The sequence below is a fragment of the Peromyscus californicus genome, unplaced genomic scaffold (assembly GCF_007827085.1).
Source record: "Peromyscus californicus insignis strain IS unplaced genomic scaffold, ASM782708v3 Scaffold_24__1_contigs__length_46423439, whole genome shotgun sequence".
Classification (NCBI taxonomy): domain Eukaryota; kingdom Metazoa; phylum Chordata; class Mammalia; order Rodentia; family Cricetidae; genus Peromyscus; species Peromyscus californicus.
Genome location: NW_026294535.1, coordinates 3,022,737 through 3,043,387, shown reverse-complemented (window position 1 = coordinate 3,043,387; position 20,651 = coordinate 3,022,737). Strand labels below are relative to the sequence as shown.

The 20,651-nt window shown below is 45.6% G+C and overlaps 2 protein-coding genes across 7 annotated transcripts in view; one reads left to right on the top strand and one right to left on the bottom strand.

Annotated features, from left to right (window-relative positions):
• Window positions 1-9,082, top strand: part of Syn3 (synapsin III) — a 454,398-nt gene extending 445,316 nt beyond the window's left edge. For all 4 annotated transcript variants that reach the window (XM_052752956.1, XM_052752959.1, XM_052752958.1 and 1 more), the window contains exons 13-14: window positions 2-293; window positions 1,544-9,082. In XM_052752956.1, coding sequence (XP_052608916.1) covers window positions 2-293; window positions 1,544-1,676 — 425 coding nt within the window. In that variant the 3' untranslated portion in view covers window positions 1,677-9,082. The remainder of the gene's footprint in view (window position 1; window positions 294-1,543) is intronic.
• A 431-nt stretch (window positions 9,083-9,513) lies between these two features.
• Fbxo7 (F-box protein 7) overlaps window positions 9,514-20,651 on the bottom strand; it is a 28,258-nt gene continuing 17,120 nt past the window's right edge. For all 3 annotated transcript variants that reach the window (XM_052752952.1, XM_052752953.1, XM_052752954.1), the window contains exons 6-9: window positions 18,106-18,201; window positions 16,382-16,558; window positions 11,207-11,244; window positions 9,514-10,148 (exon numbers count right to left, since the gene is read on the bottom strand). In XM_052752952.1, coding sequence (XP_052608912.1) covers window positions 9,753-10,148; window positions 11,207-11,244; window positions 16,382-16,558; window positions 18,106-18,201 — 707 coding nt within the window. In that variant the 3' untranslated portion in view covers window positions 9,514-9,752. The remainder of the gene's footprint in view (window positions 10,149-11,206; window positions 11,245-16,381; window positions 16,559-18,105; window positions 18,202-20,651) is intronic.

Below are 20,651 nucleotides of genomic sequence, written 5' to 3'. Positions count from 1 at the left end.
GGCGGCTCTCGTCAAGCTCAGTCTCCTCAGCCTCCCAGATCTAGAAGTCCATCCCAACAGAGGCTTTCCCCACAGGGCCAACAGCCTGTGAGCCCTCAGTCAGGCTCTCCACAGCAGCAAAGGTCCCCAGGTTCTCCACAGCTATCCCGGGCATCTGGTGGCAGCTCTCCAAACCAGGCCTCCAAGCCAAGCGCCAGCCTCGGCTCACATCCCCGGCCGCCTGTGCAGGGCCGCAGCACCTCCCAGCAGGGTGAAGAGCCCCAAAAGTCAGCACCGCCTCACCCCCACCTCAAGTAAGTGTCTGAAGTCTGAATGGGCCGAGAGTAGAATTAGTGTCCTAATTCTACTGATTCAGGGTCAGGAACGAAGAGACAAAGGACCAAACAAAACCTCACCGAGAATTCGGAGAGGGGCACGTGGACCTGTAGAGTGGCATTTGTGTAGCAGGGACCAGCAATTGGGGAGAACAGATTAGGCTCCACATGTCCTCATGATCCCTGTATCAGTCACCACTTGCGATGTAACAAACAAACCCAAATTTATGTGACTGAAGCAAATCAGTTTCCTGATTGTTCTAGTTTCCTGTTGCTGTGATAAAACGCTCCGACAAAAAGCAGTTTTAGAAAAGCTAGAAGATAGCTCAGTGGTTAAGAGCATTCTCCTAGAGGACCAGGGTTCGGTTCCCAGCACCCCCATGGTGGCTAACAACCGTCTGTAACTGAATTTCCAGAAGATCTGACACCCTCTTCTGGCCTCTATGGGCTCTACATGCATGTAATGCACAGAGATACATGCAGGCAAAGCACCCATGCACATAAAATACAAATAAAAATCTTGAAAAATTGTTTTCTAAACAACTTAGGGGAGGAGAGGATTTGTTTCAGCTCCCAGGTCACAGTTTATCATTGAGAGGAATCAGGAAGTGAACTCCAACAGGAACTTGAAGCAGAAACTATGGAGAAATGTTGTTGGCTCACTTGCTCACTCACCCCTACTTAGCCAGCTCTCTCTCATAGCCCAAAGCCACCTGTCCAGGGAATGGTGCCGCCCACAGTGGCCAGGCCCTCCTACATCGATTAACAAGCAGGGCAGTCCTCACAGACATGCCCACGGGCCTCCCTCAGCTGAGGATCTAGAACAGGGACTGCCTGGTGTCTCAGCTAATGCTGGGAACTCTGTGAGAAGAACTGGAGCCTGACTTAGCCCACTAAGGCTGAAACGGTCCCACAAATTACAGGGCAGCCTGGGGTTGTGGGGGGGAGGGGGGGAGAATGGAAGCTGTACATGTTCCCGACTTCTTCCTGGAAGGTCTATCCAAGCCAAATACTTGCCTCTGGGAATACCGATTTCAATACCTAAGAAAATGAAGGCAATACCTCCCACCTTGCAAATTCTAGGCTAACATCATACACACTGTGATGCCTGGTTTCTGGTCTCACCATCTTTTGATGACTGGGCTCAGCCAACCTTAGAGCCAGTCCCAGACTCATTCCCTTGGAAGTCCCAGCCATAACCATCCTCAAAACCTTGCTTTCTGTTTCAGCAAATCTCAGTCCCTGACGAACAGCCTCAGCACATCAGATGCCTCCCATCGAGGGACCCCAAGTGAAGATGAGGCCAAGGCCGAGACCATCCGCAACCTGAGGAAGTCCTTTGCCAGCCTCTTCTCTGACTAGCCCCACCTAAGCTGGAGGGCAGGAAGACTCAGTGACTGGAGCCTTTCTCTGGTTCCCTCCTTCTCAGCCTTGGTTCCTGGTGGAAACACGCTTCCTAGATGCCTCTGACCCAGGAACTGATGATCTATATGCATTCCCACCTCCTTGACCATGACATTCCAATGCCGTCTGACTGAGCTGTAGCCTTGAGAGCCCCTGGGTTCCTCAACACGGGCCTTCCAGACAGACAAGGCGTCATTACACCCACCATATGCTTGCTCCCCTGCCACTGGTACCGAGTGAGATGTCTATGTGGCTCATTTTTTGCGTTCTTATTAGTGTTTTGCTTGCCTTTGGGCAGAGGCCCTCTTTGAGGCCTTGACTCTCTTTCATCAAATGCAGACATTGTAGTCGGACCTCAGCAACATAAGAGGCAATACTTTTTAATGGTGTTTTTGCAAACAGAAATAGGGAAGCCCAGCCCAGGAGCCTACCACATACCTAAAGCAAGCTAGTGCCATCCTTGCCGGGAGCAGGCTGACAAAGGCCCCATCTCAGCTGGCCCTCACAGGGACCTTGATGCCAACAGAAAGAAGCTAGACCCTCTGCAACAAGTGGGGCCTTTCAGAACAGAACAGAGGGAACCACACATAATGCTACCCATGCTTAGAGCCAACAGCAAGAATCCAGAGGAGAGAGCCTGTGCCCCCTGTGGAGAGCATTACAGGATTGTGCCTCTCTGACCTCACACAGAATCTGTTCTTTTTCCTCCTTAAGGCTAGATGGGAAACCAGAGAGAGTGGATAGCTCCCTGTCGCAGGATCAGAAGACATGGTGATGGAGTCTATATGGTTCGGCATTTTACCTGCTCTGAACAAGGTGTCAATAGGCCACTCAATTTCCAAAAGGTCTCCTGGTGAGACAGCCCTCAGAAACAGTGCGTGTGTTTCTCTTTAGGAGACACAGAATACAGAACACACATTGAAGCCTTTTGGAATTTCTTCCAGAAAAAGTTCCACTCCAACCTTGTTTTAGTCATTATGACGAGGATAGTTTGCCGCAGAGCTAGGCAAAGTGGTCCTGACTCCCCCTCCAGTGCTCCTTTGCTCCTTCCCTGACACCAGACCGCCTCCCGGATCACATCACCAAGCACCTGGTGCTAGAAACACTGTAGGTGCCAGAACAGTGTCCTGGTCCCAAGACGACCCAGGACATCAGAACACAGCCATGCGTATCTGTACAGCCCTGCTGGCCACCTGTGGTATGCCTTCCTTGCATGGTGTTGAGGGAGGGAAGTTACTAACTACACAGCTTCTGCTTCTGCTTCTGCTTCTGCAGATTGCTTGGTGATCATCCGAGGCTTTTCCAAGTCTCCAGGAGTAGAAGCAGTCATTGTAGTTTCTGGGGAGTTTTCTGCTTGTTTTCTTGAAACAGACTCATTCAGCAACTCAGGCTGGCCTAAAACTTATATAGCTCATGCAACTCTCAAACTCATGCTGATTCTCCCTCTTTATCAGCCTCCCAAGAGCTGAGACTGCACGAATGAACTGCCACACCCAGCGGTTCATCATCCTCCCAGCCCAGACTGGAGTGGCAGAGACAAGGGTAGAGACCCTCTCCTGCCTTGGCTCACTTAGAATCCTGCATTTCTGCAGAATGCACCTTCAAGCTGGTTTCCAGCAGGGATCAGCTCAGCACCCAAAGTGGCAGCTTTGGCCATGGCTGCAGAGATCCTTTTGGCCCTTGGGGTCACCCTCTTCCTTCTTGCCTTCTCCCTCCCTCATGATCAAGTCAATATGGAGAACAAGCGCACCAGAATTATTTCAGAAGCCCTCCTTGGCCTCTCTTTCCATATTCTTGGCTTGGAGGAATAAACAGCAGCTGTAAGTCTACGTTGTGTAGGTCCAGTGACCACTGAGGCCATAATTTGGAGCTGTAGACCACAGGGCTTCTGGCATAGTTGGAACTGACTACTCAATAGCAAATATGCTGTGGTGTGAAGTGAGGAGTGATCTTCTGAAGGCCCAGACCCCTCCCAGCACCAACAAAGCCCAACCTCTTTTATTCCTAAGTTCCAATGAGTTCAGTGTATACAGGACAGTCCCTGAGGCACATCTTCCTCATTTTGCCCAACTGCTCTTCTATCATAGAATGAGGCTGGCAAATACTTCCAGAATGCTCCTTGAGGACAATGGGGATGACCTAGAATGTGGTAAGACACATGGCACAAGGGTCAATACATTCTCCTGCCCCCCACCCACTGCCCGGTGAGGGAGAGGAGGTCTTGAGGCCAGCATCCCCAAGCCATGCTTTAGATAGGTTATCCAAAGGAAGAAAAAAGGTCAGTCTGAGTTCACAGAATGTTGCTTCTTCCTCCTGCTCCTCCTACTGACTTAGCTCTTGTACCTTTCTCTAGAACCTCTGAAGAAAATTAGGTGGAGCAGAAGGAAGGATTCGGTGGGGAGGATAAGATTTGAAATGTCAAAGATAGTCTGTTAAAGTGAGTTCTACAGAAGAAGATGTGGGTGTTGTTTCTGATTATCTACCAGATGTGAGTCCCCTTTTCAGGTCCCCCAGCACCTTCCTCCCTTCTCCTCACTCCCTCTCTATTTTACACACACACACACACACACCTGGCTAATGACCAGAATGAACACATTAAAATGTAACATCTTGCCGGGCATGGGTGTGCACCCTTTAATCCCAGCACTCGGGAGGCAGAGGCAGGCAGATCTCTGAGTTTGAGGCCAGCCTGGTCTACACTTTGAGTTCCAAGACAGCCAGGACTACACAGAGAAACTCTGTCTTGAAAAACAAAAACAAAGGAAAGGAAGAAAGGAGCGGTAAGAGGTTAAAACCCCATTACCTCATTTCAGACCATAGTCCTCTTTCCAGGGGGTCCCTGATGACTTGTTTCAGTAACAGACTGCTTCCCTACCAGACCTTGAGAAGCCAGGGCTCACTCATGAGGCACACGTGGAGGGAATCAGCACACCAGCCTCACCTGATTGAGGGGCCCTTTGCTCCTGACAATGACAGTTGAAGTTGCTCCCGTAGAAAGCTCTGCCCCAGTCGGTAAGATTCAAGCAGTCTCACACAGGGGGGTGGGGGTGGGGGATGACCTGGCATTCTGGAAAAGCGTAAGATAGTATTGCTGATATAACATCACAGAAGCCACACTTTAGGCGGTTAAGAACATGGTGGACACCTGTGGCAGCCATCACCCATGTCTCAGTAATAAACCACAGCTCCAGACACATCGTGGAGTAACAGGCAGCAGGAAATTCCTTCTAGTGTAGACCATGGCTCTGGACAGATTTTAGTTTTAAAGGCAGAGGAAACTTTGCTTCAGATAACAGGAATATGAGCTTGTAGTGAGAGGGCTCAGACCTGCAGCTGGATCAGCCTCTGGGTGTTCTGGAGGCCTGCTGAGGTTGGGCTGCCATTCTGAAGCAGGGCAGGGATGGATATGTTTCCATGCCATCGCCACCCCTGCTAGGGACCTGCCCCTTTGATAGACAGAACCAAGAGCTCCGTAAATGACCATGTGGCCAAAATATTCTCACTTATATTCTGTCCCTAAAAACATCTCAGCATTCAATGGCATCTGTCCAGGATCCCAACTATAGTAGCACAAATGTCTCTCAAAATCTGAATCAGGCCAGGCATCCTGATTTTATAATCCTGCCAACTATGTCTCGATCCATGATGTAACACTAGACTATAGCCAGCACTCTGAATAACTTCCAACTGGGCTGGGAATGAAAACAGAGGCCAAGGGTATATACAGGTCCGTGGAGTCCACATCTCTCTCCAGTGGATTGTTTTCACCCATAAGCTAGTCCATGTTGCTCCCAAAACTTCAACCTTCAATAATTGTGACATTTAGAGGTAGAAAAGGGCAAAAGGAAAGGGGAGGCGTCACAGTAAATAGATTCTGAAGGGTTCTATTTACTGGGTTTTGCTATCTTTCACAACTTTGACCCAAACAATAGCAATGACTTCATGAAGCTGAGACACAACAAAGACCCATTCAATTTGTGTACAATAACCAGGGCCTTCCAAACACAGCCCCCAAAACAGCCACAGCAAGCTTCCTCCACACCAGATGGCACAGAACATGCACACCACTTCCCTTTCCTTCACCTCCCAAGGCCTCTGGGCTGCGGCAGTCACTCCCAGAATGCAGCTGGCTCTACTCCTGGACTATCAGGAGTGACAGTTCTTCACTCTCATTAAAAAAAAAAATCAGTTGAAAACTCCATGTCACTGAATAGCCACTGCTCCACAAGTTCTCTTGTGAATATCCAGGAAAGAGGTACCAGAGAAGCAAGCTGGCTGGGCACATGGGATCTGGCACAGGAGCTAGGAACAGCTGCTCAGAGGCAGGTGGGTGTTCAGGACTCTCCTTAGGTGACTCTCCTAGAAACTTAGGAAATTAGTGACATGTATGTGACAGATTAAGATTGGAGATCCTCATGGAGCTGGAGAGATGGCTCAATGGTTAAGAGCACTGACTGCTCTTTCAGAGGTCCTGAGTTCAATTTCCAGCAACCACATGGCGGATCACAACCACCTATAATGAGATCTGGTGTCCTCTTCTTGCCTGCAGGGATACAAGCAGGCAGAACACTGTATACATAATAAATCTTTAAAAAAAAAGGATTGGAGCCGGGCGGTGGTGGCGCACGCCTTTAATCCTAGCACTCGGGAGGCAGAGCCAGGCGGATCTCTGTGAGTTCGAGGCCAGCCTGGGCTACAGAGTGAGTTCCAGGAAAGGCGCAAAGCTACACAGAGAAACCCTGTCTCGAAAAACCAAAAAAAAAAAAAAAAGGATTGGAGATCTCCCTCCCTCCCTCCCTCCCTCCCTCCCTCTCTCTTATTTAATCCCCAAAGACCTCCTCTGCACTGGATCTGGAAAGGAAGGGGAGCAGACAGAATGAGATGAAGACTCTAGCCCCTGGGGAGCATACTCCTGGGGTACACAATTTCCTGGAAGCCAGGGAGTAGCCCAGGTCAGCATGGGTTAGAGGTGGTAGCAATGCGCACTCCCAGGACCATGCTGCTGGCATACATATAGCCAAGGCCAAGACCCAGGAAAGGAAGTGTCGGTCTACATGAGAGCCTTGCAGCTGTACCAACCAAACATAGCTCAGCTTTGTAAACAAGTCCCTGGACAGTGTGCACCAGCTCCCTTGTCCTTTGTTACAGCTTGGTGGCTCATTTTGTGTACACAGAAGTGGTGAGTAGCTGCACATTAGTCACAGGCGCTGGTTAAGCCAGCCTTGCACGTACAAGTGGTAACCTAACTGTCACAGGGACCAGCCCATTCACTGCAAGAGCCCTTTCACTGTATCTCTAGTTTCCTATCCCAGAGCCAAACTGGCTGATACAACTAAGCTGGTGTCAGATGCTGTCCTAGACCTGAGCAGCTGATTAAACTGTTTAATATTTAGACTTTACTAGGAGGCAGCACTTTGGGCTTGAGTGAAGACAAATGGGAAGGTTAGGCGGCAAGCAAGGCTGATTGATCCATTTATCAAGCACAGAGCTCTCTTGTGCTCCCACAAAACACGAGCCCAGATTGATGAAACACATACCCAGGCTTCACATTCAGATCTAACTGGTAGACCTAGAGGGAAAAACAAAAACGCCCACCCATAGCTTTTCACTAAGACTCAAGAAGGCTCAAGTTAACACTTCTTACAACCAACATTTTACTTTAGAATATCAAAAACAAGTGTTACAACTCATTTGGGATTCCCAGTAGGGAAAGCATGAAGTCAGCTCAAATTAAATCTTTAGGGGCTGGAGAAATACAGTGCAGTCAGTTAAAAGTTTGCAATGCAACCCAAGGACCTGCATTCAAAAGCTGGGCATGGTGGTGAGCACTTGTAATCTCAAAACTAGGGAAGCAGAGAAAGGTAGAGCCTAAGGGCTCAATGAGCAGTCGGTCTAGGCTCATCCGAGTTCCTCCAGGCCAAGTGAGACAGATGTGTACACACATCTTCACATGACTTGCCAAGCATACTGCCCTAACCTTATCCATGCCAAGTACTTAAAAGCATTGCCCGCACTAGGGCACAGCAGAGCACCTGTCCAGCTCTTCTCCAAGGTTCAAATCGGCAGGGTAGGAGAAAAACAGGCCTGGGAACCAATTCTGAACAGAAGAAGCAAAGGAAAAAGGGAAGAATATCTGGCTCCACCGGTTAAGAATTATGGAGCTATCCAGTGAAGCAGTGACCTCAGCAACTAAGAACTGAGCAAAGAGCGAGAGAATTCAGGGGTTTACACACGTTGGTAAGGGTTCTTCCCAAGACTGAATTACCAGCCATGCCAAATGGGCATTTTCTGTTTATAGTGGTATGGGGAGAAGTAAGCTCCCATTACTAAAACGTGGCTATAGGAGAACTTAGGGGCCAAGAGAGATGGAAGGCTACTACAAGCCAATGCGCTGGAGCGGCACCGTTCTCAAGCATGTGCAATAGGCTTCTAGGCCATCCTGCTCCCGTTACAATGCATGGAAATGACATCACGAGCCATGCAGGGAACAAGCTGCTACCAAGCCATGATTCCATTCACGTTATCAGCAATACACAAAGCTCAAAAGCCTAATGACAAGGATGCAAGATTCTAAGCTTCTAAATGTAAAATTAGCTGCTAATCAAGAGGAAATGCTTTGAGGACTCTAATACACATTTTTGAGAGGTGCCTAAGTTTAGGTTGAGAGCACTCTTTCATTACCTTAAACTCAAACTCGCAACATCTGCCAGTTAAGTCGAGTGAGGCTGGACCAGCACCATCAGGGGCCTCCCAGGGCCCATTTGGAAGTGACTGTGTTCTGAAAACTTGTATTTGGTGCTCTGGTCTTCAGTTTCCCATGAATCTGAGGGCACGAGTGCATGTGCACACATACACACACACACACACTCTACATGGGGCAACTTAACATCCAGCCACAAAGACATGTTTTGAAATGGAATCTAGATCAATCAAAACTTCAGGATGACGCTTTCAGCCACAATTCAGTGGACATTAAGAAGACTGTCCTATAGATGATAGAAACATAAGCAGCCCAAATCCTCTTCTTCGTTAAAGATCACATGGCTTATAGAAATACCAGACTGAATTTTCTTCACTGTGATGCAAAGACTCAAAACACACATGTAGCCAAGTCGCACTTGAATACAGGACTCCAAATATTCCTGCAGCATACATTCCAGGCCATTTCCTAATATGCAAAACAGGTTTTTAAAAACAGCGTTTGGGCACTGTTCCCATTTCCTGCAATGCTAACAGCGTCTGACCCCTGTGTGGCAGTTCCAATTTCAGTTTGTCACTGGAGCATGTTCCTAGTTATCTGTGTGAGTCATTTGTGTTTGGGCCTTTTCTGTAGAATAAATAAATGTTGAATTTTGAGTATTTTACGTCTTAGAAGCATAACATTCTTCCAGTAAAAGGGGGCTATCCTTGAACAAGTACCTGACAGCGGCTGAAGAACTCTGCTGTCAGACCCAATGTCTCAGACACCAAAACACAAGGGGGAATCCCAGCGGTAACAAGTCTGCACCACCCCAATGGTCTTCAGGGTCCTAGAAGTTCCTCACAGAATCCAGAAAAGCTGCTCATAAAGGAAGAGATGGATCCCTCCAGGTTCAAGCAAACTAGCTCAGCTTTTATCAAGATTTGCAAGCTCAGCTTTCACCTCACTGACACCACTGCAGAACAAAAGCAGACACCGCCGTATCAGTCACCTCCTCACACTCAGCAGCACCCTGGCAATTTTCAAACATACAAATTAACGGTATGAATAAGGTTTGGCTACTAAATGTATCTTTAACAAAAGTCAAGACCACCATATAATTTTTGCTTTTATTAATCTAGTACAGAACATTATCAGTACCGCAGCTCCATCCCAGAGGTGAATCCAGAGCAGAGACCAGCAGTCAAGTATTCCCAAAGCCAACTCAGCTTTGAGTAACCTTGTCCTAGTTGCCAATTAAGTTTAAGGTTTTCACTGCCACAACCAGAAACTGACAGCAGAGATCAGCGTCCAAGGAAAGAGCATCTGTGGTTTCAATAAAGTCTCCAAATTGGTCACAGGAATGGTAGCCGGCTGTCAGTTGGCTGACCCCTGCTGGGTCTGAAGGGAAATCTGTTGTTGGGGCCACCTCTTCCTGGCAAAAGGGGGTTAGGTCCTGGAAGTGGACCAATAGGATCAAACCGTGGTCTGAGTGGCGGAAACGGGCTAGGTATCTCCCCTGGCCTTGGGATGAGTGAGTTGGCTGGGTCCCCAACACTGGGCAGTATCGGCCTCGTATCATATTCACCACCAATGATTCCTGGAGGAAGCAGCGAGGCGGAAGGAAAGGGCATGGGGTAGGGGTAGACAGGAATGGGACAAAATGGGATAGAGTGGGTTGATGATGGCAGGAACATCAGATGCCGCATTCTCTGAGCCTCTTTTCTCTGTATATGCCTCTTTCTATACAGCTGTAGAAAAAAAGGGGGGACAAGATATGGTGAGTGGTTTAGAGGTGACTCCCAAGTTCTAAGCTGCCTTACTTACGGCGTAAGTTCATCTGCACTTTTCTTTCCCATAGTATCTGCAGACAAAGCAAACACAGTCTACCCCATGAAGAGCCTCGGCTCCAAAGGCAGTGCCAAGTGAGCTCTGCTCTCCAAGCACTTTAAGCACACTGCCACAGAGTGAGCAAGTCCAAAGGAGGGATAACCCAGTGGCAGATATTTTTAAGAATGCAATCTAGCACTCCTCAGCTGACATGCAAGTTTAGGTGAGCCTTTCCTGCACACAATTAAAGTATTTGTTGAAAAGGTCAAGCTATAAATAACATTCAGGTACTACAGGCAATTTCATGTTTTCATCCCTCATAGATCTCCATTTCAAACACAAACAAGTGGCTAGTTTAAAGGACAGGCACACACTCAAGACTGTGGACTCTGCAAGCATCCTAGGACTTACAGTCAATTATTTTTCTTTACTCCTTCATCCCAAATAGTTTTTCTCAGGCCTATCAGTGGTTTTTACAGTCAAAATCTGCCAATAAAGTCATGTATCTTATTCTTTTCACAATGTGCTATGCTATCTAACAACTTTAGATTACCCAAACACAATGACAGAATTTGTTTTGTTTTTGTTTTTCAAGACAGAATTTCTCTATGTAGTTTTGGTACCTGACCTGGATCTCACTCTGAAGACCAGGCTGGCCTCGAACTCACTAAAGATCTGCCTGCCTCTGCCTCCTGAGTGCTGGGATTAAAGGCATATGCTACCACCACCCAGCCAGAATTACTTTTGTGAAAAAAAAAATAATAAGCCTGTTTCATATTTCAATGAAAAACTATTAAGACTTTTTTTTGTAGTTAGAAGAAAACAAGAACTAAAATTGAAGACATTTTCATTAGCAATATTTAACAATAAATTTAAATTGATTTTATCCCATCACACTAACAGTGAAAAGATACCTTTCACTATTAACTCACAGTTATTTGAGTCATAAACATTAGTCTTCATATTTAAAAATACCTACTTCTTTCCAATCTGTGTCTGGACCTCTGGCAGTACCATCTGCAAGGTAAAACAAAGCATACAGAATTAGAATCCACTTCATGCTCCAGGCTGACGGTGAGCCTGGACCTCGCCATCGATGAAGCAGCACGTGAGGCACACGCGCACATGCGCTGCACATCACTACCTTCTTGAGTCAGTCAGCGGCCCTCCCTCATGACTCAAGCAGCGATGCCTCAGGACACTGCAGGACAGCTACTCATCCGTCCCAGGATGTGTCCTCTGGGGCAGGCTCCTGCAGGTGTGCCAGATGCCTCTACGTCATGTCTGCGCTCAGTGGTCTAGCCTGACAGCTCCTCTGAAGTGTGGGTTACAACCCACACTCATTACTGCGATCAGACTAACCGGCACCTTTCTGTAGTGGTCACCTACCTCCTTCCCCGAAATGGCTTCACTACCCAGAGTGTGACAGTAACACACAGAACTATTTGAAATGTACTTAAGGGGCTGGAGAGATGGCTCAGTGGTTAAGAGCACTCACTGCTCTTCCAGAGGTCCTGAGTTCAATTCCCAGAACCCACATGGCAGCTCACAACTGTCTGATATCCTCTTCTGGTATGCAGATATACATGCAGACAAAGTGTTCCTATACATAAAATACATAAATAAATCTTTTTAAAAAAGTATTTAAAATACATGAAATGAGGGAAAAATTCAATCAACTCCAAGTCTAATGAGGAGTTCAGGAAAAAGCTAGCCGTGTCTTCTCTATAAGTTACTAATTAGCTTGAAAGTTTATGAAAGCCCTAGCCCAGGAGTTCTCAACCTGTGGGCCATGACCCCTTTAGGGGCTGAATGATCCTTTCACAGGGGTTGCCTAAGACCACTGGACAGCACAGATATTGACAGGATGATCTGTAACAGTAGCAAATTTACAGTGATGAAGTAGCAATGAAAATAACTTCATGGCTGGGGGTCACACAGCATGAGGCACTGTGTTAAAGGGTCGCAGCGTTAGGAAGGGTGAGAACCGCTGCTCTAGCTCCATACGATCTTTACACACACTCAGCTCACCAAGGAGCTGTGACCCACACTCAGAAAGGAATCCCAGACGGATGGCAGTTAACCGTGCCGGGGAAGGGCATCTGCTCCTCTCAGGACTTCACACCACAGCCAGCTTTTTCTTGTCACTTCTTCTATGTATGTTATCGGAGACTAATGGGGTCAACAGTGGACAGTGGCCCCTAGGATAAATTTTGATAGCCTAAGGCCATGTCTGTCATTTATGATTTCTGGAATAATGGGCCCAAGTACACCTTGAGCTTGTTTGCTCAAGTTCCTTTAAGTTTATTAGGTTGACCTAGGCCTATAAGAGATGAAGGAATAATAGCTCTTAAGTACTTGGCCAATCTTTTCCTGAAATATAAGAAACATCCGTGCTTATGTCTAGCAAGCCAATTATTTTTTCCCCTGTATTTTAAGTGTCTAGTTGGTTTGGAATATTTAATTTCCTGAACCCAGAAGGTCATATAACTGGAATCCACACCAGCAGCTCCCTTAGGCGCTGCCCTGTATGAATCTGAATTGTTTTTGTAGAGGGTTGTACAATAATCTTAATTTCTTTAGTAAAGTCAGGATCAACCTTTACTGGGACAATTTTCATACCTTGTACAGCAGAGGAGCTACAACCTATATTTAGTCCCAGTGTCCCTTCTGCGGAGGTCCACAGACTCTTGTATTAAGGTATATAAGTCCATTCCTAAAGCTTATATATCTCAGACCTCAATAAAAACTTTATCCACAGATCTAACTTAGGCATACATCCTCAGTATCTCTAGGTTATTACTGAGATTCATGTATCATTAATAACATATCTAGATGTTTATGTGTTACATTGATCTATCCTAATAACTGGCAATTCATATATCATAAGTTATTTTTTAACTTTCCTAAACATTCTCTATATCTAAACCTTTATATCCCTATAAAAACTTTACATCCAAAAGCATCTATGTATTAAATTTGTCAGGAGAAATAAGTGATTGATTATTGAGAATAGCCAATGTAAAGTGAATTTCTTTTAATAAAGGAACAGTAAAAGGTCATTTTGAAATCTGTTAGGTGAGCTATCTTTTACTTGAAATTGGATAGTAAGGCAAATTATCTTTAAACCTGGTAAATGGAAATATAATCTAAATTATCTCAAAGCATAGTTTGGACAAAACCCTGGCAATAAGGGATATGGCAGTTTTGTCCAAAGCTTAAACCTTTTAAATGTTAGGGGGCTAAGTAATGAATTGATTATATGAAATTTAGCATACTTAGCAGGTATATAAATATGATTTTGTATACATTAGAGAATCTGATCATAGAATGATCAAGCTTTAATTTGTATCCTAATAATTATCTCTAATAGCTATAGTTTAAGTATAACTTATCCTTAACAGTTAACAGTTTAAGTTGGCCAATCAATCAATAAGTTTTATTTCTTAATTATCTTTAATTAAAGTAAACTTATTCTTAATAATTTATAAGTTAGTTGCTCTTATAAGCTTAGAACTTAGGTTTTATGCCTGTCAGTTTAGCCTTAAAAATATTAAGTTTGGCCGGGCGGTGGTGGCGCACGCCTTTAATCCCAGCACTCGGGAGGCAGAGCCAGGCGGATCTCTGTGAGTTCGAGGCCAGCCTGAACTACCAAGTGAGTCCCAGGAAAGGCGCAAAGCTACACAGAGAAACCCTGTCTCGAAAAACCAAAAAAAAAAAAAAAAAAAAAAAATATTAAGTTTGTACTGAAGTTATTTTAATATATAAATCCTTTAAGGTGTATCATGAAATGAGATAAGAACAGTAAAAGGCCCAAACTAAAACAGAGGAGGAGGTTTTTTTTTTTCAAGCCAGATAGCCACCAGGAATGGCAAGGTGAGGAGAAGGGTGGAGATAATTCACAGGCCGAAGTAAGCTGAGATGCAGATAGCAGATAGTTAGGTTCAGAGAGAAGAAGGCAGATGTTTAGGATTCCAACCCCCAAACGTCTTCAGGGGTCTGATGAATCCATACAGGTCGTAGTAGGAATCCATACAGGTCGTAGTAGGGCGTCCCCTAACCAGGACCTGTTTTTTTGTTTGTTTGTTTGTTTTTTGTTTGCTTGTTTGTTTTTAATGGGTTAACTGAAGTTCTTGTACTTGGCCAAGATTTTTGTAAATTACCAAGAACTTAAAAGTCAACCCTGAAAGAGGAAAGAGAGAAAAGGACACTTTTTTAGGAGAGTTAGAAGTTGCCATTAGTTTTTAAACCGGCTCTGGCTGTGAGGCTTATATAGTTATTTAAATGAAGGCTGCTGGATCGAGCTTCTAGTTAGCAATTAGAAGTTTACAGCTCAAGTTAGCCTTTGGATTTCAATTAATTTTAGCAAGAAAGGCTGTTTGTAGCAGGACGCTGCTGTTAGTATGGAGAACATAGTGAACTTCATCGCTCTAGTTTACGCTCTCAGGAGGTCTTGTAGTGTGATAATATTGTGTTACCTCCTTGTAAGACCCGGAATGAAGTAACGGCAGGTTTCTCCCTAAAAGGGACGGGTTAGCATCTCTGCCGCTTATCACAGTCTGACAGTAAATCAATTTCATAAAGTTGGCCGCTTTTAGGGGTCTCCTAAATTTTTTTCTTACCTTTTTTTTTTTTGAGGCCTTATGGGATTAAGATAGATTAAATTTGTCAGGAGAAATAAGTGATTGATTATTGAGAATAGCCAATGTAAAGATCACTGTCTTTTTTTTTTTAAACTACTTGTCTGGTTTTTCTTTTTAAAGACAAGGTTTTACTCTGTAACACAGACTAACTTTGAATTACAGAAACCTTCTTGCCTCAGCCTCCCACATGCTGGGATTACAGACATGCTTGGTCGATGCAATGCTGGGGATGGACCCCAGGGCCCCCCACATGCTAGGCAAGCATTCTACCAACTGAGCCACATCCCCAACCCTGTCCTTCCTTTGTAACTGTGATTTTCTTCTGGCACCACACGTGCTGCTACTGTCACAAAGTAACACTTTAACCAAAGTAAAATGAGGACCTTAGGAACCAAAGAGGAAAAGGAAGGATCTGGTTCACTCACTTCTTAAAGAACAACTCCCCAAGTTTAAGAATCTAAATGACTGATATTCTATTAAGGGGGGTGGGTATCTATCCACCAGATTTCCACAGCTGAGGTAGTAGGTTAACTGCATAGTCACATTTCCATTACAATGTTTTTGACAGGAACCACATTGCGAGTTCGTGCAGCGCGGTGAATGCCTGCCTGATGTAGCTCACTCCGTTTCCTACTCTGGTTTTGTTGTTCTTGTAAACTGTTGTTTTGGAAACTGACCCATTAAGTCAATTTCATAGCTCACCATACGTTCAAAACAACAGTTTCAAAAACACTGACATGTCAGCACTGGCAGAAGAGAAGCTCACAGTCAGGCTCTTCTGGGGAGGCTCACAGTCAGGCTCTTCTGGGGAGGCTCACAGTCAGGCTCTTCTGGGTAGGCTCACAGTCAGGCTCTTCTGGGGAAGCTCACAGTCAGGCTCTTCTGAGGAGGCTCACAGTCAGGCTCTTCTGGGGAGGCTCACAGTCAGGCTCTTCTGGGGAGGCTCACAGTCAGGCTCTTCTGGGGAGGCTCACAGTCAGGCTCTTCTGGGGAAGCTCACAGTCAGGCTCTTCTGAGGAGGCTCACAGTCAGGCTCTTCTGGAGAAGCTCACAGTCAGGCTCTTTCTGGCTTTGACCTGGAAATCCTGGTGTACAAGGTCTAACGTCTCATCACTGCTGCAGTGACCATCCAGAGCACTGCAAAGCACCAGAGCGGCACACAGAAGACAAGCAGCTGTTAGCTGACACTGGTCCCACAAGGCAGTGGCAGAGGGACAGTTTTTCTAAGTCAGAGACTGAAAATGCTCTTTCGGATGGAACGAACCTGTCTTCTACTTTATATCCTAACGTAAGTTTACTAGGGCTAAAGGGTTATACTGCAGAAAATAGGAAAAAAGGAATGGGGGAGAGGTCACCATCAGGAAGCTGGAGCTTCTTTACTCTTAACAAGCTGCAGATAAACAGAACAGCAGGGGGAACCTCCACTTAAAAACCTTAGCCGGCTGAGTAACACCATGGCAACCACAGTGCCAAGAGTCTTCCTCCCATCCACATGTTACCATGTAAATCACCTCGAAAATCCCGCAGATACAAACAGCGCCACAGCAGGGGGTCATTTGATGCGATGAAGAGGTCATGACAGACTGCAGACAAAGCCAGGACAGAATGAACATCCAGAAGTCGGAAGATGCGAAGTTTCAGCTCCAACGGAAGGACGATCAGCCCAAATACATCTGGAAGGTTCAGTACTAGATCGGGAAAAAGCAGCAACAGGAGTCACTGAGTAAAGAGCGCCTAGGTTTCCCCACGTGCTCATCAAAAGCTGTCACCGTCTCTCTCTGAGAAGGCGACAGTCTTGATCCTCAGCTTTCTCTGAAACTGTATTTTCAACCACTATCATCAAGCTTCACTGACTCGCTGACTTCAGCACCGAATCTTCTGAGACCGACACTGGCTGGGCTCTGACACAAGACCTCCTGATGCAGGTCATCCTTCAACCACAGCAGACTCACACAACCACAGCAGACTCACACAACCACAGCAGACTCACACAACCACAGCAGACTCACACAACCACAGCAGACTCACACACCACAGCAGACTCACACAACCACAGCAGACTCACACAGAGAAGTGAGTGCTTCTCTGTGACACAAAGGAGAGGAAGCTGACTTATAAAAGGTCTTCTGAAAAATATAAAGCTTGCTGAATGCCTAGTTCATCATTTAAAAATATTCATAGTAAAATCTACTTCAAAGTACCAATATTCACCATTCACCAATAAATGTTGCCTCCAAACAACAACAGTAGGGCCAAGAGGCGCTCAGCAGTGAAGAGCACTTAGTGCTCTTGCAGACCAGGTTTGTTTCCCAGGACCACACGGTGGCTCACCGCCTTCTTTAACTCCATTCTCAGGTTCCAGCGCCCTCCTCTGATCTCTGCTGCATTGCAAGCACACAGGGAACACAGACATGCAAGCAAAATACTAACACAGATATAAAAGTGTTGGTTTTCTTAATTTTTTAAGATGTGTTTTTAAAATAAAAATGGGAGCCAGTGATGGCTTGGCAGATAAAGGCACCTGCCACTAAGGCTGACGACCTGAACTCAACTCCCTGGGATCATATAATGCAAGGAAAGAACCAATTCCTGCAAGCTGTCCTCTTCTCACGTGCGTCCTATATAGTGGCCCAAGTGCATATGTGTGCACATGCACGCACATTCATGTACACACACACACACACACACACACACACACACACACACACACACGAATAAATAAAAAAATAAATAAAAGAAAGAAAATAGAATTTAAAAATTCAAGGAGAGACACCCATTTTACATGCTATGCATACTCATGTTTATTGGTCACCTATTACAGCCCAATGCTATAGACAGTGAGAATGCAAAACTGATGAAGACATACTCCTTACCTTCAAGTCACAACCTGACACTGAAAAGGAAGTATGTCAACCATTAAGATACAGTGCAAATATTGCCATAAAAATCAGGCGTGGCAGGCAGGCTGAGCCAGGAGGATCACAAATTCAAGGCAAAGCTTGTGCTGCTTAACAAGTCAGATGCCTCCCTGGGCTCCACAGCGAGACGAACCTGTCTCAGGGGAAAGAGAATGAAAAAAGGCTCTGGATAAAATGTACAAAGAGAAAGTGGGTAACACTTAAGGAATAAACACTGCAGTCGTTTTTAAAGGGAAATTTCAGTAGGATGGAGAAAAAGAAGTCAGGTCCCAGAGGTACTGAGGATGTTCAACCTGTGACTGTTTCCCACCTCTCACCTTGTCGTGTGAAAGCCAGAAGAGGGTACACCAGCTGGTCTTTGAAGAGGCGAGAGAGCTTCTTAAGATCTTTGTACACTTTGGCTGCACTTTCCCCTGGAGTATTTTTTACAAAGGAGAAGTCAAAACACAAAACCAAACAGAAAAACCTCAAGTATGTCAAACAAGATCCAAGTGTTAAATATTCATGGGTGACTCCCCCTCGGATAAAGGGGTCAGAATAGAAGAGCTGCACAGCGCAGGACTGACAGAGTCAATCCAGCTTCAACACTAACAGTGATGTGAGGCTGCAGGGAACAGCCTGCGGGATCTGCACACACTAGTCTGTTGGGCACTGTGCAGTGTGGACTGCTCTCATGAGGCACAGAGCCCAAGAAAAGGACTGAACTTCACACAACAAACATGTACCAATACAGTGCTGAGCAGTTCTCCAGCTTTCCCTTACATCAGCAGTTTCCGCCAAGAGAAACTGCAAGAGAAAGGTACTGTTTCACCCTTCCTAAAGCCATGGTAGAGTCTGTCCTCAGCCCAGGGGTGACAGGGCAGGAAGTACAGACCTAACTGTGTCTAATTCCAAAGTACTTATTTTTCCAAGTGTCCACAATCACAGTGCAGCCATCAGTGCTGGCTAGGTTTGGTCCACTTAACACAAGCTACAGTAATTTTAGAAAAGGGGACCTCAATTGAGAAACTGACTGGCCGTGGTGCATTTTCTTAATTGATGTGGGGCCCGGCTCACTACGGGTGGTGTCGCCCCTGGGCTGGTGGTCCTGGTACTATAAGAAAGCAGGCTGAATGAACAAGCTACGGAACAAGCAAGTAAGCAACATCCCTTCAGGGCTTCTGCATCAGTTCCTGCCTCCAGGTTCCGGCCTTGAGTTCCTACCCTGACTTCCCTGGATGATGGACTACAAGAAGTAAAATGAAATAGACCCATGCTCTTCTGAGTCTCTTGGTTATGGTGTTTTATCACAGCAATAAAAACTAAGTCACCACCACTAGTGCATGAATAAACCGAGGCCATGAATTTGAGAGAACAAGTGTGGGAAGGGTTGGGGAGGGGAGGAGAGGGAAGGGGAAGCAAGGCGAGGAGAGGAGAAGTGAGGAGAAAAACAATGTAATTGTATTTAATTTCAAATAATAAAAAGTCGTATATAAATATAAATACACACACACACACACACACACACACACACACACACACACACACGTTTTTTCAAGACAGGGTTCCTCTGTGTAGCCCTGCCTGTCCTGGAATTCACAGAGATCCACCTGCTTCAACCTCCCAAGTGCTGGGATTAAAGCTAGCACCTCCCAGCAAAAGTATGTATTTTTATAAGACAGAAAGAAACATAGAAATAAAGAGAAAGTAAATCTGGGGGAAAGGACAGACTCTAGGACCCAACCATAGCCCTCCTGGTCAAGACCCACATTTCAAGTAGCGCTCAGGCAATTTACAGGTACATTAATGGAAACACGACCATGAACCTGAGGGCCCCATTACTATTGACCAAGTGTACAGTCCCAGACAATTACCTCTCTAATCCTCATTGTTGGCTCACCATCAAGAGAAGAGCTACAGAGACCTGAAGCTCCACACACAGTCCAGCAGTATGTCAGTAGCCTGTGCCTACATGTTCTACGTAGATCTGCATTCGCATGTTTCACTGTGGCAGCAGCACACTTATTTTAATTTGACCCATAAGAACAGAGGAAGAGATATATACCTCAACTCCTTTAGTGCTTAAATCTGTTGAGTTTGAAATCTCTCAAGATAATACTACTGTAAAAATCAATGTGGGCTCTCCTCTCTCTGTCTCCCCAGACCCAATCCCTCAGTCTCACCCCTAGCACTGCAACAGCACACCAGCTGCAGCCCCCCTCCCCCGCACCCCCGCACCCACCCCCCACCCCCGTCCACACCTCCTGTGGATCCCAAAGACCATCACCCCCTGTCCTCCTCTTCCACCAGCCTCCAACACCAGCAAGTACTCCCTGTGAATGCACCAGCCTAGCAGACCAGTTAAACAGGCAACACACAGCCAACACACTCTGAAAATCCAGACAGGAAACAGAAACCAAGGAACAAAACACCCACCCAAAAAAGGCAAATCCAGAAATCAGCACCTAGACCTACAATCATCCCAAACCCATAAAAATACAACCAATAATAGCTGGAAAAATATGTCGCCATTAGAGTCCAGCTGTCCTACCACAGCAGACCCTGAATATTCCAACATAGCTGAAGCACAAGAAAAATTCTGGAAATGAAAATTTAGGAATGCAAACAAGAAATACAGAGGCAAGCTTCACAACAGAATACAAGAGATGAAAGAAAGATTGGCATTGAAGATACAATAGAAGAAATGGAATCTAAAAAATTCCGGATAAAAAATATCCAGGAAATCTGGGACACTATGAAAAGACCAAAGCTAAAATAACAGCAATAGAAGAAGGAGAAGAATTCCAGCTCAAAGGCCCAAAAAACAAAATCATAGAAGAAAATTTTCTTAACCTAAAGAAGGAGAAGCCTATAAAAGGTACAA